We start from the raw sequence: 21,632 nt of genomic DNA, 5'->3' as shown, positions 1-21,632 counted from the left end.
CCCGATCGAGCGAGCGAACGGCCTTAATCTGTTTGCTGGGCAGCTTGCTAAGAACGACTTGTCGTACTTCTCGATACATCAAAACTCTGAGTAAATAAGGAAAAGCTTAGGAATTAGGAAGAAACTAAATTTTCAGAACAATTTTGAGAAACTCAATTTTGTGAGACTCAATTTTGAGAAACTTAAAGAAACTCAATTTTGAATGCAGATTTCAGTGCTATTCATACAGAATTAGATACTTTTACCATGCTTTTCAACGCTATTGTGAAACATTGAGTTGCAATCCAACAATCATCTAAAGCAGTTGTTTCTAAATGTGCTAAAGTTTTACAAATCATTACCAAAAAGTTAGTTTCCAAAATTTAATCTCAAGCCCAGAAAATCAGTGCTATGTTTGCTTCCTCTTATATATGTGAACAAGCGTTTTCAAGTATGAACCTTAGAAAAAAATCATTTTAGAAGTAGACTAATAGACAAGAATATAGCCTCGTTTCTTAAAATAAGCACATCTAACTTCGAACCTCAATATAAGAAAATGACATCGCAATTTACTTCATCTCATTAAATGTCTAAACTAGAGCTTGTATATAGTATTTTTTTTACATCGTTTTTACTTGGCCCATCCCTGCCCTGCATGCTAAATGCTCACACCTGAGCGAATCGCATGTTTCGCTTCATAAGCTTTAAGAACTCATTATCCTTTGTTATTTATCACCCAGCATGTTAACTGCTCGCGCCTGAGCGAATCGCATATATTTCCTTTTATAATTTAACAAGGATTTTAGTTAATTTACTGTGTAAGTTTGACAAGTGTTTTCCCTTTAAACTTTTGCAGGTAATAGTCCCCTAATAACTTTTTCAGGTAACTTATTTCAACACTTTTGAACATAGGAACAAACGTAGAATCAAGTTAATGTCTATTATTTTATGTTCCAACTCAAAAAGCATACGACTGTATTATATTTTTGAAGAAACATTCCAATTACACATGAAATTATTATAGGCAGTAATTCAAACACCTATTTCTTTTCTTTAAGAAAAATCTTTCGCAATACCTCTTAATTACCCACATAGACTATTGTGATAAAAGAAAAACAAGGGCTTTAAGAAAGAAGGGGGGGAAAATACATAATTCAAAATGTTTTAAGAATTTTGTTTCCCTGAAGTCATATTTCTTTAATTCTAAAGAAACACACACACAAAAAAGGGGGGCGGAAAAATGTAATGTTTTCAATTAAAGAGAGGTAGAATCAAACTATTTTAAAAAACATAGGTACTCTAGGGAAACTGAATTTTCCTGACTTCGGAAATATATTCAACATGGAAGATAGATGGAAATAAGTTTGGAAGGAAACCTGTCTGGTAATTTTCATGCAACATTAAATAACTTCAACAATAAATCGTATAACATGTACAATAACCTACAGCTAAACGTAATTTATTTAAATATCTTAACTTCTTTCTGTTCTTGTTCGTAATGTACAAAAGGCAAAATAAAAAACGAAACAACCTTAATAACTTTTGATCTAACAATCAAATCTTCACGTTCTAGGACTCAATCTTAATGGCTCAAGGGGGTGCCTCATATATGCTAATTTATTCGGGCAAACGATATTTTACGAAATCACACAAAACGTTTTTTCTCTTAATAACATACCTTTTTTATCCATGGATTCGGATTTCTGACCCCGGGAAGCTGCAATCTGGGAAGAATAGTCCCAATAGTTTGGTCAGGAGTGCAGTCTTAAGTTTGGATCCCTTAATGATTCGAGAAATTTTTTAACAAACGCGCACACAATTATAAAATTCGTTAATCCAGAGATAATTCCATACAAAATATAACTTTTAGTACATATTTATTTTTAATTATTTTATCTAATAGTCGAAACATTTTGAATTGTAAGGCGTAAAATATTTTACATTATTTCAAATAATGAAATTTTAAACAGTTAAATACAAATTATGAGGGAAATCCTATTAGTTTCTGAAAAATCAAATTTTAAAGAAGTCGATATTTTAAAAATTCCATATAAAAATACATTCTTTGAAATTACGTAAAAAATTGTCTACCTTACAATTCAGAATTTTATATATTTAACTTTTGTTTTTGCATGGAATTATCTTCGGCTAAATGAATTTTGAAATTGTATGCAAAAAATTTCGATATGGCAAAATACGCAAAAGTTAACATTAAGGGGACCAAACTAATGGGATCTTATTTCACAGACTGCAGCTACCCACTATAACATGGGAGTTTGAAATTCTTAGCCGTCGAAAAAAAGGTATGTTTGAGAGAAAGAATTTTGTAACTTAAAATACCGTCAGCAATTATTAACTTATCGATCATTAAATCACAAGCTATTCGGGGAAGTCCGTTTTTTGTTTTGCACACTGTACACACTGAAGAATAAATTTATTATATTTATATTAATATATGCAAAAATGAACAAATAATAAGAAAGCGTAAGAAACACATCGTACTCCAGAAGCAAAATCATGAAAATAAGAGGAATAATGAAATTATAACCCCTATTTTTAGACTTCTACACATACTTATTTTGCCATAAATTACTACAAAACCTGAATTAATAATTCACAATACTTGCAAGAGTCAAGATTATAATTCCAGTTAACTGCAATTACTTGATAGCAGGGTTTGTCGAATGATTTTTTTATTAAATCATTGATTTAAATCAACTAATTTTTTTTAAATATATATATTGATTTTAAAAGATAAAAAACGTAAGTGACTTTAAAAGTGTTTTAAAATTTATTTTAAATAAATTGCTGCATCAATTAATTTTAGTTAAGGAAATTACATTCGTTCTTGGTTAGTTAAATTTCAATACATTCGAAATTATAAAAATGTTTTGATTCTTGAGATTGAAAGCACAGATTAAAGAAAAGATTTAATGCTGTCTTAATATAGACTGTAGAAAGTAATTAATAAACACGATTTTTTTCAAAAAATATTGCAAATAATGTTAATTAAAATACCACCTTTTGAATGAAAAAGCGTGGAATTAAAATCTACATATTTTATTGGTAGAAAATATTTTTTTAGCTCAACTTATCTACATTTTGTCATTTTAAAAATCAAGAAAAAAAAGAGAAGATATCACAATTTTAAATTAAAATTATAGTTTACTAATTGAAACTTTGTTTTAATAGTCATAGTACAGGGGTCTATCCAAGCCAAATTTACTACCGTTTAGCGGTACCTTCACAAATTCAACTTTAGGAAAAATGGTAGAATAATTTGACAAAATACTTTTCTTAAAATTTTATTTTTGTGTCTCCTAAGAAACGATAAATACATATTTGTGTTGATTTTTTAATTTTCACAAATTATGTCTAAATTTTCACAAAATAGGTACCTCTCAGAAAAACCTAGACAGACCCCTGAAGTATTCTTTAAATTTTCTATTTCATCTAGTCTTTATATTTCAATTATGCATTTATTTCAGAATGGTTGCTATGCATTCAAAGCTATGTATTATAATTAAAAATTATTTTAGTAAGGTAGAGCTTCTAAAATATTGTTATAATATAGTTTTAATATTAATATAATTCCGATTAAACATTTACAAAGTTTTTTGAATCATAAATGAAAGTTTTTACAGTGTATTTGAATAAAAATCAAAAAATCTGATTTAAATCAAAAAAATCTGACTTTTGATTTTTCTTAAAAAAATCACGAGCCCTGCTTGATAGATATTTTGAAGACTTATAATCACAAACCGAATACAGTTGTAATCGGAGCTGCATTTTTGTTCATGTCTAATAGAAAGTGGGAAATCTATTTTTTATTTGGTGCAAACAAATCCTGTTTAAAAATGACGTAGATAAAAATCAATTCAATTATGTAATAAAAAATAATAAAATCAAATTTCCTACACACGAGGTTGGAGACCCACTTTAAATAGACACTTTGCAAAGTAAAGAGGAAACGCTGAGGTTTTGAAAAATCTTGTTCTCCCCAAGCACAAATAACCTAGTCAGATACCAAAATGTAATGCTTTAAATCATAAAAGCCATCATAGAGAAATTAATTTCAAAGAATTGTACCCAATTATCTAACAAGAACTTAATTTCAACAAGGAATTCAGCAAATATTCCCTTACGTAAAAATAGTACTGAAACAAAACTTTTAACCAATAAAATAGAGTCGTTTAATCCAATAAAATAATCCAATATAGTAAATTAATCCAATAACTCCAATAAAATAGAAAGTTCACAATTTATCATAATGAATTAAAGCACAAATTCTTTCATTTTTCTGGATTTGACAAAAAATGTGAGAATCATGATAATCATAAATAATGAACAAAACTAGGGAACAAAAATGACACGCAAATGTAAACAAAAGACAAATGCGGATATGCACCAGTGCTGCACGACTATTACAAAATCTTGTAGACTTCATGGAAAAAGAAGAAAAATACTAATAACTAAACATAAAACCTGTTTTATAATAACTAAATAAAACTAAAGCTTTATAGAAATGATATATTATATAGAACTCTTTGCCATGTGCTGTTTCTCAAAAGAAGAATTTCTAGAAGAAATTCCCATTATTGGTTTAAAATTCTGAAAAATGTACTAACACTGAATCTGAATTTTTTGAGCAACCAGACAATTTAGTTTGAGCTAGAAAGTATGTTCTGCAAGTATGTATTATTAGAAGTTTTAGAATTACTCTAAGGAAAATCAAATTATTAATCCTTTAGACTATGTTAAACTGAAAAATAAGACTGCATTGAGTATCAATAAAGAATAAAAAACAATTTTGTGATTTTTTTTATTTACAAATCCAGTTATTTTGATACACTTGCAGCAGCAGCAGCACCGTGTTTTTGAGGTTTAGCTTGACCACCTTCCCTGAAGCCATGACTAGAAAAAGAAGAATACTTTAATTATAAGACAAAAAGAAAGATAAAAAGAAAAAACATGGCATAATTTCACATGCAGGGTTGCCACAGTAAAAAATGAACAAAAATAGTTGCTTTTAGTAGCCTCAAGCATGAAAATAGTTGCCTAAAACTATGAAAATAGTTGCCTGAACAGGAACAAAAAATATCAAAAATAGTAGCCAAATAACTATAATTATAGCTTAATTGTCAAATTCTATTATTAGGACTGGGTGATGTCAGAAATTTTAAATTGTAATACATCGTCAGTGAGACATCACGATATAGTGATGTATCGCTATTTAGCATATGTTCAAAAATTACTTAAGGGAAATCTTTAAATCAAAAATAAATAGAAAAGGAATAAATCTAGTACAAAAGAAAATATTAATTCTAAGCATATTCTACTATGACATCAATATCATTGCTTAATTTCATTTTTCTTAAATTAAAAATGATTTAAGATTTATTGGTTTAAAAATAATACTGTTACAAATTATTTTACGTACATGCATTAAAAATTAAAAGAAATTTTTTTTTTATTATTTGTTGAAAAAAAAACATGCTTTTGACACATTATTAGATCCTATTTTATTTACTTTTTTTAAAAAAATACTTAAGTACTTAGTCATTCTAGGGCCGAAAATAGTAGCAAATAGTTGCATTTCAATAGCCTGTGGCAACCCTGCACATGCATTTGCATCTACCTTTATGCATAGTTTCTCAAATTAAAGCTACTCAAACAAAATGTTTTTTACTTATACCTCTAAAATTCTGATTCCTCTCTTTACACACATAATATTTATTAGCACTGACTTAAAAATCTTGCATTTATGGCCTCTGATGACCATGCGTAATTAGCGAAAAATTTGTCATAGTAAATTATTTAGTATTATCCCAAAATCAAACACTCACAATTTAAAATCATACATTGCGTCTTTAGGATTTAACATACAAAAGGCCTATGACGACAAGCGATCTTAAAATCAAACAGACTCGTATACCGTGCAGCTCTAAAAATTCACATTCCTGCGGTTCAAAAATCACACTTTGAAATTCTTATTCATACAAATAAAATCAGTAGATATTACAAAATTTGCAAGTAGCCTTCACGTAAAAATACCTTTTAAAATTTATTATAAATCATACCTCATATCATGTTATAAATTACATATTAAATTTATTAGCGTTGCTAAAAAATTTTGCATTTATGGCCTAGGATGATGACAAAAATTCTTAATAGAATTTAGAAAAAACAAACAATAGTTTAATACATACTTAAATCTTCTCCAAACTTTTTTAAGATGTCTTAGTCTTCCAGTACCAGTTGTCTTCCTACGTTTACCCTTCACGCTCCAGTTATCTAGAAAGTAAGTAGAATTGAAACAATGACAAAAGGGAAAATAAACATAAAGGTTACAGAAAATTATAGACTTTATATTTTTAATACAATCTTGAGTGCAAAATAATGATAGCTTAGTAATCATCTAACATTACATATTAAATTACGACCTAGCATTGGCTAATTATATACTATATGCACATTTTTATTACTTTTAACTCTTTCGTGTCTGTGAGGCTGTTATTAAAATTGGGTGCCTGCAAGCAATGTCTCTCACGGGTTAAGAGTGTTGCTTGTTTATGCCACAACTAAGCTGCCAATCAGATCTGGCGATGGAGTTAGGCACTAACCTACAATAACACTCCAATATTTATTTAACTATCACCAAAAACACTTTTTAAGAACATAAAAACTGCAAGGAAATTAACAGACAAAAAACTAATTTGAACCAAAAAAAATCTGGTTTAAATTATAAAAACGAAACTATTAATTCTAAATAACAAATTTCTAAATTAATTATTTCTAAGTAAGAATTTGAATTAAAATAAAAATTGCAATTTAAATTATCAAATAACCATGGGGACTCAGCAATAATTACTAATCAATCAAGGGATCTGAAAATTTAACACTGTTTTTAAATCATGATTTCATCAATAAATTTTTAACAGATCTAACTGGGAAATATTTCATATATCTTAAATGCAACTCAATATTTAAAAATAAATAAAAACAACATCTCATCTCTGCACAGTCAATTACCCTTAATTCTCCCTAATAAAATTTTAGAACAAACATGTATTAGAGTTTTTTCAATTAACAATATCGTTCAACAGTCCTAAAAATTTCAACAAACTTACTAGCTTATATATTAATCGCTATTACAAGTTTGTCTCGGGTCTCCCATTATAGCACCAGACTAAGACAAAAAGAAAAATTTTTTGCACACACAATTAAAGTAAATAGCAAAATCACGTTCCTTGATAAATTATGTTCATTCCGACAAAAACAAATTTTTTTAACTAACCAGATATGCACGAAAAACAGTGTATACATATCATTAATGAAAAAATAGTTATCCTTATAAGTGATCAATGAACTTTTTTTCCATCAGCCTAGATTCCAAAGCTTTTCTTTTTCGCCAGCGAGAACAGACAAACATGATTTTAAAAAAAACATATTAATGAATTCAGATAAAGGCATTTTCATGAAAAATTGTGGAACATTCTAAAAAATTTAAAAAAAAAAAAAAAAAAAAAAAACAGCTTCAGGAAAATGATCTGCTGTGAAAATAGAAGTGAAATGTTATATATTTTGTATTAGAAGTCTGTACATAAATAGCATTCCAAACTAAAAACCATATTATTTTAATTTAAAATAGTTAATTGATTCTTTCTATCTGAGGAACTGGATTTCTGGAGAATTTAGAAGCCTATCTTTAGCACTGATAAGTTAAATCAGAGAAAATCACTCAACAGCATGTTTCAGTCTGGGGCGATACTATTCTCATCATGGGAAAAACCAAATTTAATTAATTTAAATAAATTTAATTAAATGAAACCCTAGTTTAGCAGTATTTTCTAAAGTTATAAATGAAAACAATGAAAGCTTGTGTAATAAACCTATAAAATAAAATGCCAAAACTTAAAACATTGATATAACATAAAAAAGAGATTGTGTTAAAAATAAAGTAATACTATCAGATAAATACTAAGCATCATCAATCAGTAACACGGACCAAAGTATCTTATTCATCATACATATTAAAACAAATTTAAATGAAAAGAAAAAAACATTTAAATACATTTATTTTGATTGAAAAAATAATAAACCTAAATTAAGACAAACCAAAATATGGAAACTCTTAAAGAGAAATAAATAAAAGCAAGGGCACAGAGTCCTTTTCCAGGTTGTATAATTGGTAGCAAATTAAAACCCGGGCCATGTTAGATACTGCTGTTAAAAGAACTTTTGAAGGATAAAAACTTTTGATAAAAAAAACTTCAATTTATACATTACAAGAATAAAATTAAAAGAATATTGATTTGGGAGATAATTAATACAAATTTCTATGATTTGCATCTCTAATCACCTTTGAAAACATTAACTTAAGTATTCATATACATCAATAATTTTCAAAAGAAAATGAAGGCAAATTCTTACACTAATAAAAAGAGTAATAGATTCAGCAAGAACTTGTCTACATAAAGTTTCAGTCCCGAAAGATGTATAACATCATAATCTACAACTTTACTGATTGTTAATGTAACACAAAGTGAAAAACCCTGAATATTTTATGTGCAAGATATCACTTTACTATACATATTATGTATAAGATAATTTTCTGAAATAAGATTTAATTAAATTATTTTTAAATACTTTTACATTGAAAAAAAATCAATTAACCTGATTTGAAAGACAAACTAAAAGATGGAAACTCTGAAAGAAAGAAAAGTAGCAAGAACATGGAGTCTTTCCCAGACTGTAAAACTTACATTCACTCATAGAAAATTAAAAACCAGGACCATGATATTAGAGAATGCTATGCTCCAAAAAGAACTTTCAAAGGATAAAAACTGATGATAAAAAACACCAGCTTATACATTATAAGAATAAAATGAGAAGAATGTTGATTTGAAAGATTGTTAACACAAATCTCTATGATTAATTGTAAATGCGTTCCCAATTTCACCACTAATAAATACTACAGAAAACATTGATTTAAGTTTATCAAGCTTCAGTAAAAAATTATCAACATTATTTTCAGGCATATGCTTGTAAGCATCACAAGCTTATAAAAATTCATATACATCAATAACTTTCAATCAAAATTATTTTTTAAAAGAAAATGAAGGCAAATTCTTACACTGATAAAAAAGTATTAGATTCAGCAAGAACTTATCTACATAAAGTTTCAGTCCCGAAAGATGTATAACATCATAATCTACTACTTTACTGATTGTCAATGTGTGAAAAACCCTGAATATTTTATGTGAATATTTGAAATAAGATTTATAATTAAATTACCTTTAATTACAATCTGATTAAAATAAATTTATTAACCTGAATTCAAAGACAAACCAAGAAATTATAACTTTGAAAGAGTTAATACCAAGGACCATTACATTACAGAATGCTATGCTGTAAAAAAAACTATTGAAAGATAAAAACCGCATTAAAAAGAATATTGATTTGAGAGATTGTTAACAAACTTTTTATGATCTGCATAGGTGGCATTAGCAATTTTACAAATACCTCAGAAAACCTTATCAAGCTTCAGTAAAAAATTATCAACATTATTTTCAGACATATGCTTGTAAGCATCATAAGCTTATAAATACTCATATAAATCATTAACTTTCAATCAAAACAAATTTTTTAAAGAAAGCTAAAGCGAATTCATACACTAATAAAAAAAAGTAATAGATTCAGCAAGAACTTTTCTACATAAAGTTTCAGTCCCGAAAGATGTATAACATCATTATCTATTACTTTGAAGATCATCAATGAAACACAGGTGTGATAATGACATTAAGTTTAAAAACCCCGAAAATTCGATGTTCCAGATATCACTATATATACCATTCATATTTAACATTTTTTGAAATAAGATTTATAATTCAATTACCTACCAATAAAGAATATCACACTTTTGCAGTAACTAATTTAAGAAAAATCTTAGGACTCACAAGAATTGCAATATTGCATTTGTAATTACACTAATATGAATTGCAAGGTGTAGCCCATAAAAATAAGATAATCAATGTTAAATATTTATTGCACATGCTGGAATACAAATTGAAATATTGGATTTTAAAAATACATGAACAAAAATTGCAACACTGATTTTAAAAACATGTAGATAAAAACCGAAATGATTTTAAAAACATGTAGATAAAAACCGAAATATTATAATGAAATCGAGCTTTTAAACATGTAAATATGAAGAGATCACCTCGTTTATGCACTTTTTTTAAATGACTTTTATAGCATGAATACTAATTGCAAGGTGGATCTTATAAAATAGGCAAATACAGAAATCAATGCTTGATATTTCAAAACAAGTGAATAAATATTGCGATAATAGCAAAAGCTGACGTAGTTCCAAATATACAAAATGGCAAAAACCCATGAAACCACCATAATCAAATGTATTTAAACATCTCAGTAACAAGATTTAAGGAAAGTTTCTTCGCATTATGTTATTGATAAGTGAAAGTCTACGGACTAATGGTTTCGAGAAACCAAAAGATTTTATATTATACAACATACACAACAAATATTTTACAATTATATTCAATTTTACTAATTGTTCAATTCTTAACATAAAAATTAAACATGACTTTAATACCAATTCAATTCTACTAAACAATTTAAAAAGAAACTCACAATGCCTTAATCTTTTATGAGGATATCCACATTGTGCACACAATGACTTTTGGATGTGATAACTACTACGACCACAACGCCTGCAAAGGGTGTGAGTCTTGTTCCTCCGTTTACCAAAACTTGATGTACCTTTCGTCTAAATAAGAATGAAATCGACAGTTAAAACAATGTTTATACAGTTCCAAATATATTTTACGTGTCAAGCTATTTGAATTAAGAATTTCTGATGACTATTATCAACATTTTACGGTACTTCGGGATTATCCTGCAGAACTGTCAATGCTCACAAAAATCTTTGGTGCCATCATAATGAAAAGCAATTTTTAAATTAAACTTTCTAAGAACATTTAACTTAGTAATAAAATATGTAAACATAAAAATATGTAATAAAAAGAACCGGAATAAAGTAAAAGACTATTTTTTTATAATTACACAATGAATAATTCTTGAAGTAGGAAAAAATTTGCAGTTATCACAGAAGTTAACTTAGGGCGATAATATCAGGTTTGGCAAAAATGGTCAACTGGATAATCCCAAAGTGCCATTTTTTATTTGAAAATATAAAACATTTTATCACATTAAACATTTTCAAAATAATTATTGCTTCATTTGGAGGGTTAGTTTATGATCTTTTATAATGTTGGAGTTCCGTTAAACAGAGTTCAGTCATCTTTAATCCCACAGCAAAAAACATTCGGAAAAGTTGCAGCATTGCATAAAATTATCTCAAAAATCTTATATTGTCACGATAACCCTTTATAGGCCAGAGCTTACAATAGAACTTCTCCATTCTGCTCTCCTCGCGATTGTTCTCCAATAATTCAGTATTTTAAAATTCTCTTCCATAGTCAAGCCATTTGATCTTACACCTACCTCCAACTCTAGATCTCATTGGTTAATAAATGATCTTAAATATCAAGGAAGAGGGATCCATACAACAGACCCACAAGCTTTAAGCAACATATTTTGATGTATTTGCTGATATCAGTCAGCTTCCTCAAATAATCTTTATAGTTCAAAATTACATTGTTCCTATAAGCTACACACATTTATAGCACAGAAAATTTTTCTCAAGGATTTTCTCTCATGTTTTGGATCCATTAGACAGGTCTAATGATTCTTCATTATTTTAGTTGATCATTTAATCAATTTCGACTTTAAATATGCTCCCAAGCCATTAAGATCAATTAGCTGCTATATCTCTTAATTTGTGTGCTTAATAGCATTTAAGGCATTAATAATGGGGGGATATTTCCTCTTCCTGACATGACACGACAACTATAATCTCCAAGGTACCAAATAGCAGTAAACTTTCTTGAAAAAAAAACCTGCAGATGTTTGCCGGGGGACGCAATGATTTATTATACCTTTCTAGTTTCTAGCGGGCCTCTACACTGAAGTTGCTGCTTATTCTATTTGCGTCCTTGGTGATTGTAGTTGGCGCATCACAGGTAAATGTCCCAAACAAATGAGATTCTAGCATCTGTGTATACAAGAAAACCAAGGGTGCAGAATGTCCAATTGAACTTATGAAGAGAAAATTAAGCAATCATGAGGAAGCTATATATCTGATTGTAAAAAACGTAAAACAAAAAAAAATCTATTTATGATCACAAACCAACACTATTTCAGAAATGAATATTATTTTAAACCCACAAATTTTAAAAATAAATTTTGTTCACGGGAAATATTAGGCTACTGCAAACTTTCTAATCATACAAGGCTGTATATTTCCAGTATATTGACACATAGTTTCAGAGTTACCGTTTTAAGCTAAGCAACAACGTTCGGCAACAAAATTTTAAGCCAACAATATTACCTACACAACAAAGATTAAATTTATATAGACTAATAAATCTATCAAATAACTCTTAAAATTAGAAACCCTTTTTACCAAACTTAAGTCTAAAAAACTGCACGATGTTGATATATTACAATAATGTTCGGCAACAAAATTTTAAACAATTTAACAACTAAGGAAGCTTGCAGAACATGTGAAATTAGAAGTTATTTTAAGAATATAAGAAAATAAATTTACTGCAAATGTACCACACTGTGATAAAAGATCGCCAGTTTATAGAAAATTAAATGAGGTTTCTATTTAGTGCACCTAAGATGATAAATTACGATTGAAATTCAAAAAAGAAACTATAATAATATCTTTTAACAATGAATTGTATACTTAGAGTTCTTAGTTACAGAGATTAATTAAGATTTAAATATTAACTTACCATTTTCTTTACGTGAAAGGTACGAAGTTGGGGACGATCACTCTAATGATTATTTTTCTGTAGCAAAATCACGGTTGCGGTTATGAATTTTACTTGAGAATGTTGGCTCTACTAATCTGCTTTGGCCTTACTTTGTGTTTTTAACTTTATTTACACTTCAAGATTAATATTGCATTCTAAATGCATGAATTTAATTTCAGGAATCAAAGTTCTTGATTTTCGAATCAATTAATGCTTTATAATTTATCAAATCCTGAGACAAATTTCATACTTATCAGTTAACTGTTACTTGTTACAATACTTTATGAACGTTAAAAAGCTTTTTTTCATCTGAATCAACCGGTTTTCTCATTTTTTCACTTTGACCAGTGTTCGACAATATGAATTTGAACTGAAAACGAGTTATGCAATGCCTACGGTTCAAAATTTTTTTGATCAAATTCTAGATATTGTTTGTTTACTTTTTTATCGGGCAAATTGAGACTTTCAAGTTCATACAGTGGACTAATAATGTCAAAAGCAATTAAATTAAGTCCATATTTAAAAGAATTTCGATTTCATTTGTGTCAAAACTCCCAAGAGAGTTCAGGCATTCGAGAATTCATCCAAAAGCATTACGTGCCTATAAAGAAAACTAATCCTCTATTTCCAATATTAATTCGCGAATGTAAAAACGCTGAACCAAAAATATATGCCAGATATGAGTTAGGAAAAGAATCAGTTGTATCGGTTAAAAACTTAGATAGTGCTAAAATACTTGAGGTTGTTAAAAAACTTGCTATGTAGTCTTCGTACAAATTCATGACTGTAGCTTTTGTTTAAAATTTGCTAATAAATGTTATAAATAGTTTTATTATTTTGTTTGCTGCATCAAAACTTTCTAATTCCTTAAAAAGTATTCAATTCTACCATAAATTAGGTGAGTCACTTATAGCTATTCTTAGTTTTTTTTTTTTAATTATATGAAACATTGCATATAACTCTTTTTAATTAAAACCTAAAAACATAATTAAGAATTTTGCATTCTTTATTGAAAAAGTAGTCAGAATAAGGTTTGTTTTAATTGTATTTATCATGGATTGTATGATATTCCCATGGGGGGATATTTCTGTTTCAGTACCTGTTCGTGCCACCTACCTTCGCCTTGGTGCAAAAGGATAGCTTAACTGTGTGTGTTATAACTTGCAAAAATTTAAAAAAAGGAACGGAATAGTTTTCCCAAGGGTGGCTATGATTTATACCCTGTTATCTAAACCTCTCATTTGATTGTTTTATTTTAGTTTTTATGTGCCGCCGGCCTGGTGGCCGAGCGGTTAGCGTGCCTGACTGCGAAGCCATAGGCTGCGGGTTCGAATCCCGCTCTGGGCATGGATGTTTCTCTCTCTCTTTGTGCTGTCCTCTGTTGTGTGAGTATGGCCCACCCTATAAACGGGTTTGTGGCGTGGGCAATATTGCTCGCCTCCGTGACTTTGGTTCACAGGTGCCCACTGGGTAACGCGAAATGAGCAACAATTCTGGCATAGTATAGGCAAAGATTCAAATTCAGTGCCTGCCATTAAAAAAAAAAAAAAAAAGTTTTTATGTGTCTTTCCAAGTGATCATCAAAATTTGTAGCATTTAAAAATAATGAAATTCTTCCTGTGATATATCAGGGGTCTATCTAGGTTTTTATGAGAGGTACCTATTTTGTGAAAATTTAGACATAATTTGTGAAAATTAAAAATTATATTAAAAAATCAACTCAAAAATATGGATTTATCGTTTCCTACGGGATACAAAAATAAAATTTTAAGAAAAAATATTTTGTGAAACTACCGTTTTTCCTTAAGTTGAATTTGTGAACGTACCGCTAAACGGTTGTAAATTTGGCCTGGACTGACTCCTGTATATATACTATATTTGATTAAAAAAGAACATGATTTAGTGTATTTTAAGACAAATATACAAAAGTTAATTTTTCTATTGAGAAAATTTTATATAGTTTATATGAATTAATCCAAATTATCCCTATTTTCATCTGAAAATCTTATAGACTTTGCCTGCAAAGCTGAGAATACTCAAATTAAAGTCTGTACAGAATAATTTGTCGTGTGAAAAATGATATATATGCTGTTAAAAAGAAAAAATTTATCATGTAAAAAAGTATACCTAATTGATGAGGCAATTTGAGACAAAAGGTTCACAAAGAATATCAAGAACGATTAAATTGAGTCCATGTTTAAAAGAGTTTAGATTTCATTTGGGATGGAACACCCAAGAATGTTCAGGTATCACTGTAATAAAGATAACTTTTTCAAATTTAGTTTGCAAGCAAAAATTAACTTATCTTCAAAAAGAAAGTATTTAATTATTTGTTAAGTTAAATATTGTGCAGTGCAACCTTACAAAAAGTAGTATGTACCAACCTGCTCTATGTATGTCCATTTTTGGGTCGTGCAGAAGTTTTTTCATAGACTTTGTGTTGAAGAAAACCTTTGGAAGAGACCATCAAAACCTCTCCCAGCAACCGAGTAAACCTTTGCACCAAATGCATTTTAAAGGTCATATAAGAAAACAAAAATATTAAAGCAAAAAAATAAGTAGATTAAAATGTATTCAAAATATTTGTGTGAAGCTCTTATATAGAGAGCTTTTTTTGACAAGTGATTACAACCTTTTGCTGCCGTCAGAGTGCACTGAAGGCGATGCTGTCAATGATATATTTTTAAAGTTGAAAGCTGAATTAGAAAAAAAAAATTTATAGAAAAAAATAGGCATCTCAAACAAACAAACTTTAAAGGTAACTAATTTTTATGATGTAAAATTGAACACAAACCTAAACAAAAGCATAGTTGTTTATTTTTTTAAAATACAGTAGGAAACCGATTATCCGGAACGATCGGGACCATTGCTATTCCGGATAACTGATTTTTCCGGTTTTCTGAATCACTACAAAAAGCCGTTTTTTTATTGTTAAACCCAACTAAAAAAATAAATATCTGGAAATAATCTTGAAAAAACGAAGTAATACACTAATGATTATTTCCAAAATGATGGTAAGGTAAACATCTTTCAAAAAAGAAAGAAAAAACCTAAAATCTTATGAGGAAAAAAACATTTTTTTTAAAAAAAAATGGCGGGAAAATTGAACGAATTTCGTTCCGGTTTTTTGGTTTTCCGGTTTACTGATTTCCGGATAACGGGTTCTGTTATGTAGTTCTATATTTCATAGCTGGTAAATTTGTTTTTGCACATAATTATATCAGTAAGGATTATTTTTATTGACTCTAAAAAATTTTCATCAATCTGGTTCTGGTCAACACAAGTGGCATTTCCGTATAAAGAGTGAGTAAAATTAAAATCTTTTTCAAAAAATTGTGTACCTTCAATAACATTTTGAAGTTTGAAGGAGGTAAACTCTATGAACAACCTACCTAACCACCATTTTACTGTGGAACAGAAGGTGGCCGCTCCGAGAGGTTTCACTGTATATTACAAGTTGTTTACTGTTGACAATTTTTGCTGATCATTTAAACTGACAAAATTCTTGTTGTTGAATATAAGACAAAATTCTGCTCCTCTGAACTGCACCCACTTCTATCTAACTACATTACAAAAAATCTATGTTAAATTATTTTTTGAATAGTTTGATTGAATCAGTGGAAAAAATGTCTCATTTAGTTAATGCTTCACATATTACAGTTAAACATTAGTTTTAAATTTGTTTAGTTCACGGGTGCAGAACAAAGTTCGAGGAAAATACAAGCAGCCCATGTGGGTAAACTTTTGGTCTAATTTAAAAAAAATTATATCTAGATTTTTTTTACTATTGTTAAAGCTTTTTGCTAAATTAGAAACGTAGACTGGATAAATGGAGCAAAAGAAAGATAAAGAGTAAGGCATTTAAATGTTAAAGTATGCATTTTAAAAGTTTATTTTAACTATTTTTTTTAATTCCTCATTTATTGTATCAACTTATTATCTAAAATAAAAAAGAGAATGTTTTCTGTTATGATAAATTTAAGGCAAATAACTTTATATGTCAATTTGTTTATTTATTTGTTAATTTTAACACTTTAAGTTTGTGAGTGAGAATCATAAACTTATAAGATAAGTCTTATAAATTATTACTATTTCATTATCTTTTCATTTTATATTATTTTTAACTTGTTTAAAAAATCATGTGCTTTTTTAAAGAGACAAACCTGAACTGGTTGGGTTTCTTAAGATTTTACCAAGAATAATACTTTTTGAGTTTAAATTTTTACTTCAAAAGAGAACAATTTTATTTTAGAGGAAAAGTTACAAGACAAAATAATAATTCAGTTATTAATAAATCTTAAACTAATACAAAATAACAATTGATAGAATGAGTGGGTATAAACATTAATGAGAATTGTTATCATATGAAGATTAATAATTTTAAGTTTTTTTATGATGTATGGCAATTTAAAATACTAATTTTCTTTACCTTCAGTTTCCAAGCAATGGCTAGAAATGAAGAGAAACATTATGGAAGGCTTAATCGCCTATATTTGTCAGCTGAAAAAAAAAGTACTTTTAATTATTTTATTCCTTGTATTAACTATTTGTGCAACTTTTCTCTATTCATTATTAACTAAAAGTTTGTTGTGCCATATTTTTTATAGAATATTAAAATTTTTTGTGCAAAACTTCACATTTTTAATTATTTACGCTAAGTTTTAGATCTCTTGTTTCTAGTTTTTTTTTTTACTATTATTATTATTAGGAAAAAATTTTGTTTTACAAATGCAAATTCAGTAAAGGATAATTTTATTATTCAAATAAAACTACCAGAAACTATTTTAATGTTAGATCAACAGTATCGTCTTATTTTTAGACAGGCCTTTAAAATTTTAGAAGTAAATTATATTATATTGTTCCAGATTTATGGTTCTTTACTTAACCTTTTTATTTCACATGGCATTTTATAGGTTAGTGATTTCACTAGTGTGTGATAAAGTGTTAAATATTCCATAGTTTTTGGAGTCGATCAGAAAAATTATTTATGGCACGTCCCCTAAGATGTACAAATTGTCAACGTGAATTATGGCACTTTACCTAAGCTCTGATGCAGATACCACCCATTTATGCATGGTTTTATGCTGTTATTTCTCTTTTGTTGTACAAATAAACTATAGTTTTATGTCTACCTTTCTTTTTTGTTTCGACCTGTTTCATTGTGTCTACTCGCATGTCACCTTTTAATAAGATTTTCAAACTAATGATAGGAAGAGTGTAATAATGAGATCAGCATTTTTTATAAATGTTTCTCTACTTTAAAAAAATAAATTATAATAACTGTCTATTTGTCTAGTATACTATTTGTCAAGTACAATTATTCTTGTTATAATTGTTCCCAACTATAACAGGAACATTTCTTTGTCATCTAGTTCAGGACTTAGCCTATATGATTTGGAGTGATCTGTAATTTTATTTTATAACTGTTTATTTATTTAATATTTTTTCTTCAGGAATTATAAGAATTATAATTTTACCATTTAATGAAAAGGGCAATTTTATACAACTAATATTCAAAATATTATTCTAGAGTATGAAGAAGCTCATCCTGCAAGACCTAAGTTAGTAAGTATATTCTTCCTAAAGGTTTACATTTAAAGTTTTATTTTTATATTATTTTTAACCCTTTAGAAAAATATTTTGATTATTACTTTCTTTAATGATAATACTGTAAATGTTTTCTATAAATATTTAGAATATTATTTTCTGTTCTATTGAAATCTTTTTTGAAGGAAAAATATTTTTTAGCGTACGTGATGACAAACATTATTTCTTAAATGAAAAATCAGTATAAATAAGTGAGAATTGAGAAATAATCTATATCCTATCATATTTGTAATGAAGATATGTCAATTATAACTTTATTACTGTTTTGTAATCTTGCGTTCACATGGTTACACTATATTATAAATTTTTGTTTTTGTTAAAAGTTATTAATGAATTTTTTTTGTTTAGCAGTTAATCTTTTAAAAGTAATGTTAACTGTTTCGCAACCCCGCATCGTTTCAGTGTATTATAAATTTTTGGTTTCCTTAAACCTTATTATTGAATACTTTTTGTTAGGTAATTTGATTTTTTCCTGTTATATAAAATATAAATTTATAGTCAAAGATAGCTGCTATCTTCATATTCCCATTACAGTTTGAATATTACTATTTTTCTTTCCGTATTAGTATTACATCTTTCAGTTTTTATGCATTCTTAAAAACTTTTGATCTTAATTATTGAATTTCTTATACAAACTACATGTGTTGAATTCATTAAATTGAATCCTTGTGTGAAAAAGGCAGACAGCTCCACTTTAAAATTTTTATTGTTTAGTGATTTGAAATGTTATATCATAAAAAGTTAGATTGATTTTTTATGTTCACTCAATCTTACTTTTCAAAACAATTGAAGCAGCAATAACTGAATTGGTGCAGAATAAAGTTGACTGCCCTATTTGATTGGTGCAGAAATGAACTAAATTGTCTTTTTCAAAGCAAGCAATAGGAATGCAAAACTGAAGTAACTATTTCTCTTGCACCTAGTTTTAGCAGTCCTATCCTTTTTTATAAGCATACTGCTCAACATTTAAAATAAAATAATTTCTGTTTTTTTTTTATGATTTTGAAATTAATGAATTTATATATGAATTCCGTGGAGTTTTATTTTTACTTTATAGATAACATAAAATACACAGTGAATTTTTTGAAACATTTTATATTTTGTTAAATTGCAAAATATGTGTTTGAATAATTTCATGTCACTTCAGACTCTAGTAATAATTATTAGTCGTGCATTAGTACTGATAGTGGTCAGTGTGCGGGAGGGTGACTACTTTGATCAACCTGCAAAGGGACTGAGGAGAATTCAGTATCAGACCTCATGAAACTGTTCTACCTTAAACTGCTTGACTTCTCATTCAGGTTGTCTGGGTACCAAAGAAGGGAAGCCATCCTTTCCTCAATTCAAATCAAAATTGTACTGGCATGTGTTCAGATCATCCTCTGAGGTGCTTTTCAGACAGTTAAGCAAATCTTGTGTAATGTAAATAAAGTACTACTACTCATGGTTGGGAAGGAAAAAAAACCCAAAACCAGTTTTTTTTTTAAACAAAAAGTTAAGTAGAATTTTAAGCCCCAAAGTAAAAGTAACCAAACTATTAAAAGCAACATACATCTTTCTATTGATTAACACTTTGTATGAAAAATTCAAAAAGTTTCACTTTTGTTCCATTAATGAGCAAAGATTATGAAACAGTATGATAACTAAAGATTTTAAATGAGCTTATTTATTACTTTACGACTCCATTTAACATGCAAATTAGCATTTAGTACCTAAATATTGTTTTTAAAAGAGCATGTTTAAAAAAAAGTTCAGTGTGTAAAAAAATTTTATCTTTTTGCATTATCTACATTAATATCATTATTTAGCGGTACAATATGTAACATTAATAATAATTGTTAAGACAAAAATTTGTTTTGTTTTTTATTTATTATTACAAATTTTCATATAAAGGAACAAATTCTAATATAAATTGAAAAATAAATTGTCTAGAATACATTGTATGAGATATTTCAGATAATATATTTTTTTTATTATAAAATATTTAAAGTTGTTAAGAATGTATACTATATTTTCTAATAGCTTTTTTTATATTTTTCTTCATTTCTCAAAAAAAAAAAAAAAAAGCTGTCTCTAAGTTCACTTGTCACTACAGTCCCCTAATATAAACATTATTCAATAGACCACTAGAATTTTAATTATTATTATTTTAGTAAATTTCAGTAAAAATTATTATTAATCCTTATTCCTAAATATATATTTGTTTAATCAGCATATTTTTCTCTGAAGTGGATAATATTCTGTCTCGAGGGCATCTGCTTTACCGAGTTTTCATTGTGTTATATTTCAGTGCAAAATATTAAGTAAATGGTCATAATAATATTAAAATTAAGTAGTACATAAAACTTAATCTGGTTTTGTTTAATTTATAGATGAAAATCTATAGACAAATCAATTTTAGAAAAATTATATTCCAAAATATTTTTATTTCCAATTACTTCGGATTCCAAATATTCTACTTCATATAAATATACTTGTGATGCCACAATTGGCATTACATATTTATTTTCTATCTTTTAAAATATCTTTCATTAATTAAGCTTATTTTTATTAATAGAAGCTTATTAGGTATTAAGTTTTTGATATATTTAAAATAAATCAAAAACTTAATCTTTTTAAACGAACATAAAATATTTATTTCTTCTCTTCTAGATCAATGTAACAGATACTTTTTTTTATTTCATTACTAATGCAGACTTATATATTCACTGTCGCCTTTAATCGAAAACAAAAATCTATTTATAACTTTTTATTCTAATTTTCCAACGGCTAAATGTTTCGGTTTCATGGTTATATTAATTCACATAAATTTGTTGGCGACTCGTGATCGCCAAGGTATTCTTTTAAACCCAATATTGAATATTTATTTTCTATCTTTTAAAATATCTTTCATTACTTAAGCTGATTTTTTATTAATAGAATTACATTTAAAAATCAATCAAAAACTTAATCTTTTTAAGCGAACATAAAATATTTATTTCTTCTCTTCCAGATCAATGTAACGGATACTTTCTTTTTATTTCATTATTATGCAGACATATAAATTCACTGTCGCCTCTAATCGAAAACAAAAATCTATTTATAACTTTTTATTCTAATTTTCCAACGGCTAAATGTTTCGGTTGCATGGTTATA

General features: G+C 27.7%; 2 protein-coding genes and 2 non-coding genes across 6 annotated transcripts in view; 1 reads left to right on the top strand and 3 right to left on the bottom strand.

The window, feature by feature from the left end:
• Window positions 1-4,787: 4,787 nt before the first annotated feature.
• Window positions 4,788-12,924, bottom strand: LOC107439913 (ribosomal protein L37a; the record flags this gene model as incomplete). Its single annotated transcript, XM_016052658.3, is given in 4 exon segments — window positions 4,788-4,893; window positions 6,189-6,273; window positions 10,639-10,774; window positions 12,870-12,924. Coding segments are annotated over 4 exon segments (300 nt in total). The 3' UTR covers window positions 4,788-4,817.
• Window positions 8,429-8,495, bottom strand: LOC122270727 (small nucleolar RNA SNORD2). The gene has a single exon (XR_006225966.1). It is a non-coding gene; the product is annotated as a small nucleolar RNA SNORD2 (small nucleolar RNA).
• LOC122270725 (small nucleolar RNA SNORD2) lies at window positions 9,672-9,738 on the bottom strand. The gene has a single exon (XR_006225965.1). It is a non-coding gene; the product is annotated as a small nucleolar RNA SNORD2 (small nucleolar RNA).
• A 177-nt stretch (window positions 12,925-13,101) lies between the features above and the next one.
• The window catches only part of LOC107439911 (uncharacterized), a 20,183-nt gene continuing 11,652 nt past the window's right edge, over window positions 13,102-21,632 (top strand). For 2 of the 3 annotated variants that reach the window (XM_043048936.2, XM_043048947.2), the window contains exons 1-3: window positions 13,102-13,788; window positions 17,326-17,402; window positions 18,421-18,455. In XM_043048936.2, coding sequence (XP_042904870.1) covers window positions 17,336-17,402; window positions 18,421-18,455 — 102 coding nt within the window. In that variant the 5' untranslated portion in view covers window positions 13,102-13,788; window positions 17,326-17,335. The remainder of the gene's footprint in view (window positions 13,789-17,325; window positions 17,403-18,420; window positions 18,456-21,632) is intronic. The other variant, XM_071180216.1, reaches the window with a different exon arrangement.

This window comes from Parasteatoda tepidariorum, chromosome 4, assembly GCF_043381705.1.
Source record: "Parasteatoda tepidariorum isolate YZ-2023 chromosome 4, CAS_Ptep_4.0, whole genome shotgun sequence".
Classification (NCBI taxonomy): domain Eukaryota; kingdom Metazoa; phylum Arthropoda; class Arachnida; order Araneae; family Theridiidae; genus Parasteatoda; species Parasteatoda tepidariorum.
This window is presented reverse-complemented; position numbering and strand designations above follow the sequence as displayed.